The following is a 7,612-nucleotide window of genomic DNA, read 5'->3' on the forward strand; positions in this document are numbered from 1 at the left end:
AGGGGGCCCAGGTGCTGTTTTTGGTATTGAATTATGCCAAAACCAGTCTGGTTCATCAACCCCAAACCAACATACTGGTAGTGAGGTAAAGATATGACAGATAAGATGCTAAGCTGACCTGGAGACATGAGACTGACAGTCAATCACTTTATACTACAAAAGTCTAGTCCACTTTCATATGGCAGGTTCTTCTAACATACTCTTCCTGGAGTGTGTGGAGATTCTCCCTGGAATGGGACACCCATTCAAGGATACTCCTTGAGGTTAAGAGAAAGAGATCTGCCTACAAGCATTGCTGAGCTGTTACATCAATTAAATAATTACTTCTTTTTACTAGCTTTAATCTAATTGCTTTGAGATAATTGCTTTGATATAGTTGCACTATACTATACACTACTAATAGTTTTAGCTTTTCTATGGTGTGATAAATAGTTCTGATTAAGATCTTTTGTCTGATCATTTGTCATAATAAATAATTCATTTTATATAAATATACCTGGTTTGACATCTATAACCCTGAGGGTCAAAGTTGTTCTTAAAACTGTTGACAAAGCCTGGGGCTAAGATTGTTTGTGATAACTGATATTTTAATGAAATCACCACAAGTTTTGCCTAATGACTCCACAGAACTCTATTCATCAAATCTATCCCACATATTGCAGCCAACAGATGGTCAACCCAGCAGTTTTGAATTAAGAACCAAACAAGACATCACCACAAAATGCAGGAGAGGAGGCCTATTATTTAAGGGGAAGCCAGAGGCATTATTTTTAATATTAATCAACAGGAATGACATGTTGTGCAACCCTCTAGAACTGAACCATGTGAACAGAAGTTGCTGAACATGTGCATACAGCTACCAAATACCCATTAGGCAGATATTAAAAATACTTTATTATACAAAAGTGTGCAAGGAGATTTAGTATTCGTCTGGGCTCGGGGAGAATGAGAAGCAAACCATGTGCACCCATGCACCACAACAGTGGCATTTAGATTCCTGATAGCTACTGGATTTATGTGAAAACCTCATGGAGAGCAGGAAGGTTTCAGGCAAAGGAAAGTTATTGTATGAGATGTAATCTTTTTCTGCTGTGTAATCAGGAGGACTGTAAAGGCAGGATACTGAAGAGCGTGCAATAGCTGGACAAGGCTGCCCTCTACTGATATTAAATTCCATTTTTGTCAGTCACTTACCACTGCAGGAGCGTTCACCACTGAGAGATTGTAACCATAAAGAAAAGATGAACCAAAAGCACCAGTTAAAGAGGCTAAAATGAGACTCCCAGACCAATTCTGAAAGACAAAGAAAAGATGTAGCCACAGTTAGCATATCTTAAATTAATGTACCTCTGGTTTTAAACACTCCTTCTGCTATCTTGCATAGTTCCTGCAGGTAGATATCCTTGTTGCAGAATAATGGCCTGAAACACTTGTCCTTTCTCAATCTGAGAAACAGTAAATTTGAAGTGACAGCATCTCAGTTAACATCTTCCGAGGCATAAGCGAACATTTGAACTTCTTTCAACCTCACAGAGTTTTGCTGCAAGCATCCTACTAGCCACCACTATTAAAAGTAAAATGCTACAGAAGCATAATCTCAGCAAAGGAAATTGTTGACAATATTTCACTAACACAGCAAAGCAAGGAGTAGTGTATGTGGGATACAGTAGGACTGTGAGTAGACCTGGCTTGGGTAAAGACTCATGAGATGATGTGCCTCCCAATCCCACAAGGATTGAAATTGTGACCAAAAAAAATTTAAAATGATGCCTACAAACTAGGTTTTGCAACCCAAATGCAAGTCTCCGACAGCAATTTGCTGCCACACGTGCTCTCCAGCGGAAACACATTTACCCTTTTTTGTTAATGACACACTTGTACCTCCCCCTTCTCGGGCCTCTTCCCTTCATCCTCCTCATACTGTTTTAACCAACCTCTGCAAACAATTTCTTCTTCCACATCATCTGTAGTATAAAAGGTAGAACTGCTTTGATCTGAGAGATTTTGCATTTCAGGGTCCTTTCCACCTACCCCAGTACTACTTTCTGCCACTCAGTTCTCCTGCCGGGTCACAGACAGCGGCAGAAGAGACCCCTGCCAGCCGGTCCCAGGAGACATTAAAGTTAGTGTTTCAGTGGCTGGTCAATTTCAAATGTAGTTTTGTAGATCACGAAGGATAACTTTGAACATGTTAAAATGGATGGCTTTTCAATGTGTTTTCAATTTAAAAAAAAACAACTGTGATAAGAATCTAGAATTTCAAGAAAAGCTCTCTGTCAGTTATGCCCAGCTTCCTCACTCACAGAAGCCTCAACTCTTTCAAAAGGAGACAAGCCTTGAGCAGGCTTGAGAAACTCAGGTTCAGTTATATCACTTGCAACAGGTTAATGAATCAATATATTCTGTCAACTGCACAAAGCTGTATGTTCACTTTGGAAAACATTCATGTAGCTAGCACATGGCATAGCAGCAGTGACTGTGGACTGGAACGAGCTCCACCAGCCTCGTGGGCACAACAGGGCAAGTGGCTGTTAGAATGTGCCAGAGCTTGTGTTCCACAGTCAGTGGAGACTCACTGTGACCTGTGAAGAAGGACTGAGGTACCTGTGTGGTGAGGCAGGGACTACAGAGTACAACCTGGCACATGTGGGATCTGCCACACTCATAGCTGCCACTCCTGAGGGCTCAAAATGCACCCTGTAGGACAGCGGAGTGTTTTTAACTTCTTCCACATGATGTGAGAACCTTTTAAGAGATTACACAGTTCATTAACCAGCCTGGTTTTGGTCAGGTCAGGAGGAAGTGTGCAGGGGGAGAAAAGCCTAGTGTAAGAAATATATCCTGTGGAGATCACTACACAAGGCAAATACAATTTCTTATTACTAGCCAGCTTCTTAAAATGAGTGTGCCACACAAACACATGCAGAGCTTTGTGCCATTACTTTGGTAACAAAATGTAGAAACTTTGACATAAGGCTTTATTTAGCTTCTGGTTACACCACCTCATATTAGGTGCTTATTATTTCTCTACTACACACAAGCATTCCTAGACTTAAGAGAAATTGCTACTAGTCTGAATGATTCATTGGGGAAAATTCCTGGTGGTCTACCAGGCTGCTCCTGAAGGGTTCACAAACAATAAGCATGAGTTCACAAGTAATCTTGATGCAATATTTCTAAAGGGCTCTACTCCAACAACATTAGACCCATCAGAAAAATCCTGCAAGTAAAATGATTTGGAACATATAGCCTTGGGTTTATTAAAAATTCCAATGAATGCTTAAGCCTTTTAGCACAGGCAAATTATATGCACATAAGGCTAAGTGGAAGATAATGCAAGGCAAATCACAGAAGTGCTTAGACAACCCTACATTCATAATATTTTCAAGTATTTTGAATAGCTGGGTTTAGAACCTACTTCAATACCATGAATTTTTTAAGCATACAGCCTGCTGCAGAAAACCTCAGACTCACTCTATTCAGATGTTTTGGAGCTTGGAATATGAACTTCAACTTCTCCATGACCTGTCTCCTCATTCACTATTTTAAATATTTGCTCAGGTTTCAGCAACTCCAGATAAAGGTGAAAGCACAATGAAGCAAGAATGCAAAAAAAGAAAAAAACCCCACACAAATTGTTGTTCAAAAAAATATTAACCCTGTGGCAACATTAAAAAAAAGGAAAGAAAAAACCCAACCCACAATGTCTTTTACAATTGCCAGGAAACAAGAAGGCAATTGCCGGGAAACAAGAAGGCAACCACACCTCCTTCACAGGTGTTCCTCGGCTTCACAGCCATGCATGTGCTTAAGCGTCCCTGCCGTCAGCCAAAGGGCAGGTAGGTGTGACCGTCACCACAGCAATAAGTGTTCAGTCAGGAACGCTGCATAACAGTTCACAGCAAAGACTTCCAGGTACCCGAGGACTGGTTACTTGTGAAAGCCCACATTTCTGGTCTAATTGCAATTCCCAAGGCACTGTGCTCTCTGAAGGTGCTTTTCTCAACTCTAGTTCTTTGTCAGTGTAATATTTGTGCTGGCTACCGTGGGTCTCAAATTGTTTTGGGGTTTTTGTTTGTTTGTTTGTTTTTAAATGCATGACAGTTTGCATTTCAGTTTTCAAAACGCAGTTTAGAGTACTGTACTTTCGTTGGTCAGTCACAGCCCCCTTCTCAGACTAAAATTAAACACAACCGTTAGCAGTAGACATTGCACACATGCATAAAGAAGCTTTAATTTTTTAAACAGCTATTGCTAAGACTTTCTATGGATATAGGGAAACTGGACTCCGGAGAACCTTACCAGATACCCTTAACGGGACCCGGGTCCCGTTACGCACCGCGGAAGGCTGGCTGTCCCGGCAAGTACCCGTGGACCCGGCGCCCTTCTACTGCTCTGCCCTCGGGGCTACGGGAGAAAAAGGGAAACCCTGCAGCCCTCTCTGCCGGGTCTGCCCTTGTCCTAAGGACTTGCCCATACGGGTGGCCTTGGGAAGCAGCGGGGAAGCAGCAGCGGTGCCCTCGCCTTGCTCTGCTGCCGCCTCTTCCCCCGCGGCGGCGGCTGCGCTCCCCGGCCGCTGCCCTCCGCCCGTCCTCTGGGTCCCGGCCGCGGTATTTTTAGCTCTGCCCGCCGCTGGCCTCCCCTGCATCGGCACCAAAAACTTTCCAAGCGGGGAAGGGCTCGGCGTCGCCGCTGTGCAACCTGAGCTCCGCCCGGCTCCCGGGGGAGCTCCGGGCTGTTACTCCAGCTCCCGCAGCCACCGCGCACCAGCTGAAGGTCCCTCCCTCCGCACCGCGCCGGAGAGGGTCGGAATCACCCCCTCTCCCCTTAATCGCCCCCAAGGCGCCGGCAGCGCAGGCCGAGCCCCCCCGCCCGCACCGCCGGGCTGGCTCCCGCTTCGCTGGAAAAGCCGCCCCGCGCTACTTACGCTTCCGCGGGCGCGGCCGCCCCCGCCCCGCGGTCCCCGCGCCACCAGCGTGTCCCCCTCGGTCCCCGCCGCTCCGGCCATTCCGCCGCCACCGCCGGCGCGCAGCGGCCGCGCATCTCCCGCCGGCAGCGCGGGGCGCGGGGGCGCGGCAGCGGGAGGCGGCGGCGGGGCGGGGGGAACGCGCCTGGGCTCGGGGGTGCCCGGGAGGGCGGCCCTGTCCCCGGCTTTGCAGCGGGCAGCGGAGAGAGTCGGTGCCGGCGCAGGGCTCGAGGGATGGAAGAGCCCGAGCGCGCTCCTCCGCGTGCTCGCGCGTAACTCGAGCGCACATAACCCGCCTCCGCGACTCTGGCTTTCCGGCTGGCCCCATCCCTCAGCAGGGATTCACCCAGCAGCCCAGGCGGGCAGGGGGTCACGATATTTGTCACAACTCGGTGTCCATCACGACGCCCCCGCCGAGTGGCACCGGGGCTGGGGAACCACGGCTGGCAGGGCGGACCAGTGCCGCGGTCCGTACTGGAGACCTGGGCGACCCTTCTGTAAGCAAGACACTAGAGTGATGCGGGGAAGCGTTTTACCGTGTTGCCGAGGGTGGGAAGTGAGGATACCAAAAGGTTTTTAGCCAATTAAAATGTTAGGGATGCTTCCACAGCCTTAGGAGGTTTAGAACTCACATGCCACACTACTGCTGTGCAACAGAAGGGGATTAGACATGCTACCTGGGGAAGATAAAAGCTTTCAGCTATTATGTTTGAAGGTACCTATTTGCAAACATGGGGATTTTGAACTGCTAAGAGTTAAACAGCACCTTATAGGTGGCAATGATGAGTATTAAGTGCATCTGGGAACTGTTCCCAGATGACTGCAGTTAATATTGGTGTGAATCTGAGGTCTTTCCACTTTTGACGTGCTACATACCTCAGAACTAGTTTAGAGCTCTCAAAGGCATAATATGTACTGCCACAGAGCACTGTAAGTTTGGAAGAAGTTTATGATGCAGCAACTTTGAAGTGTCGTTTGCTCAGATCAAACTGAGAGGTGTTTGAATAGAAAGCCAGATGCTACTCATTAACATGTAAAATAATTGTACATATGGATAGATGATCCAGACATCATTTATAATCTCTTTGAATGGTCATAAGCAGTAAAAGACTAAAGTTAGGAGAATCAAGCCTCTAGAACACATGGAGTGCATTTGAGCTGAATCAGACACCTGTGTTTTGTTTAGTTTCATTCTAAATAGCACAGTGCGAGTAATTCAGTTCATACTCAAATAGAAATAATATGCATGTGATTAATACACATACATAATTTCTTACCTTAACACACCATTTTTGACCTTTTACAATCGCTATTGGTAAATTATAGAAACTAAACACGTGTTACCCTATATACACCTAAAAAGCCCCCAAACCCACAAAGTATTCATATGAGGTTTCAAATAGTTATTTTCTACCTCCAGTCCCCAAATAGCAAACAAATGTCTTGACAGAAGATTTGATGAATTCACTCACCACTTTTTTCTTCACCTCCTTGTTTTCTTTCATCACACCGTTGCTTTGCTGTTTGTTCTCCATTCTGTTACTTTGCTAGGTAATAGCTGAGGGAAAAAAAGGAGAAGTTGTGCTACTGTTTAACAGGGGAAAAAGCAACAGTATCAGGCTCTTCAGTAGACATGCTGTCTCTACTAGGACAGGAGCATCAGACCCACTGCAACTGCAAAAGAAGTTTAGTCAGTCAGGTGGAACATTGTTATGGCTGAGTTCCAGTTCAGATGTTTGGATTAATTGGTGGTGTGATTCTAATTATTATGAGACCTTATACTAGCTGGGTCATTGCCTGAACACATTTTGCAAAGGAGGTGTCCTTTTACGTATTGCTCTGTCAAGAAAATTCTTGCCGGAACATCACCTCGTGTCCTTTAATAGTGTTAAAGGATATTTTAATCTTAATTTATTAAGAAACTAAACTGATTTCTGGTGTTTCAGAGAGGATATGATATTTGCATGGTGCTTCATCGTATGACCTTGGGCAGTCTGCCAGTTTGTTCAATTTATTTGGAGTACAGATTACTGGGTTCTTCTGCTTCAAGTGCTGGGGTAACAGCACATTTCAAGATTTTTGCTTACGTGGCCATTATGGTAATAATAGATCCAGTCCTGAATGCAAGTTGTCTTCCTTGTAGACAAGAGTCTATAAGACAATGAGCTATGACACATGGGGAGTAACAGGCAGTTTAGCGAAACAGAGCATAGGAGTGGAAATCTTGTTGAGGCCATCACACATACAGGAGGTTTTTCACATGAAATCCTGTGTCATAGGAGCACTGCCACTGGCAGTATTCCTGTGAGACATTGGCAGTCACAGGAGTACTGCCACTGGCAGTATTCCTGTGAGACATTGGCAGTACTGGGGCCATTATATCTGATGGTTCCAAGAAATCAGGCTGAGCTTTTAAGTAAGAGAAACTAGAGATGTGACAGCATCCTATAAGCATCAAAGCTGGAAAAGTTACCTTCTTGCCTCTCTATCTACCAGTGCAGTGCAATGCACAAAAAACTTCTTTCTCTCTACTGCAAAGGGCCTTAGTCAATTCCTGCTAAATTATTCTTCAAAAAGAGCTTTCAAGTCAAATGTATTTCACTTAATAGGAAAGATGCTTAGTCTTGCCATCAAGCAGGTCACTTG

The 7,612-nt window shown here is 45.3% G+C and overlaps 1 protein-coding gene across 3 annotated transcripts in view; it reads right to left on the bottom strand.

The window, feature by feature from the left end:
- SLC2A9 (solute carrier family 2 member 9) overlaps positions 1-6,479 on the bottom strand; it is an 82,592-nt gene extending 76,113 nt beyond the window's left edge. The window contains exons 1-2 of one of the 3 annotated variants that reach the window (XM_032686644.1): positions 6,439-6,479; positions 1,195-1,293 (exon numbers count right to left, since the gene is read on the bottom strand). In XM_032686644.1, the coding sequence (XP_032542535.1) occupies positions 1,195-1,293; positions 6,439-6,471 (132 nt within the window). In that variant the 5' untranslated portion in view covers positions 6,472-6,479. Of the gene's footprint in view, positions 1-1,194; positions 1,294-3,474; positions 3,531-4,927; positions 5,022-6,438 lie in introns of those variants that run through there. The other 2 variants (XM_032686642.1, XM_032686643.1) reach the window with 2 other exon arrangements.
- Positions 6,480-7,612: the final 1,133 nt, after the last annotated feature.

Source organism: Chiroxiphia lanceolata, chromosome 4, assembly GCF_009829145.1.
Source record: "Chiroxiphia lanceolata isolate bChiLan1 chromosome 4, bChiLan1.pri, whole genome shotgun sequence".
Taxonomy (NCBI): domain Eukaryota; kingdom Metazoa; phylum Chordata; class Aves; order Passeriformes; family Pipridae; genus Chiroxiphia; species Chiroxiphia lanceolata.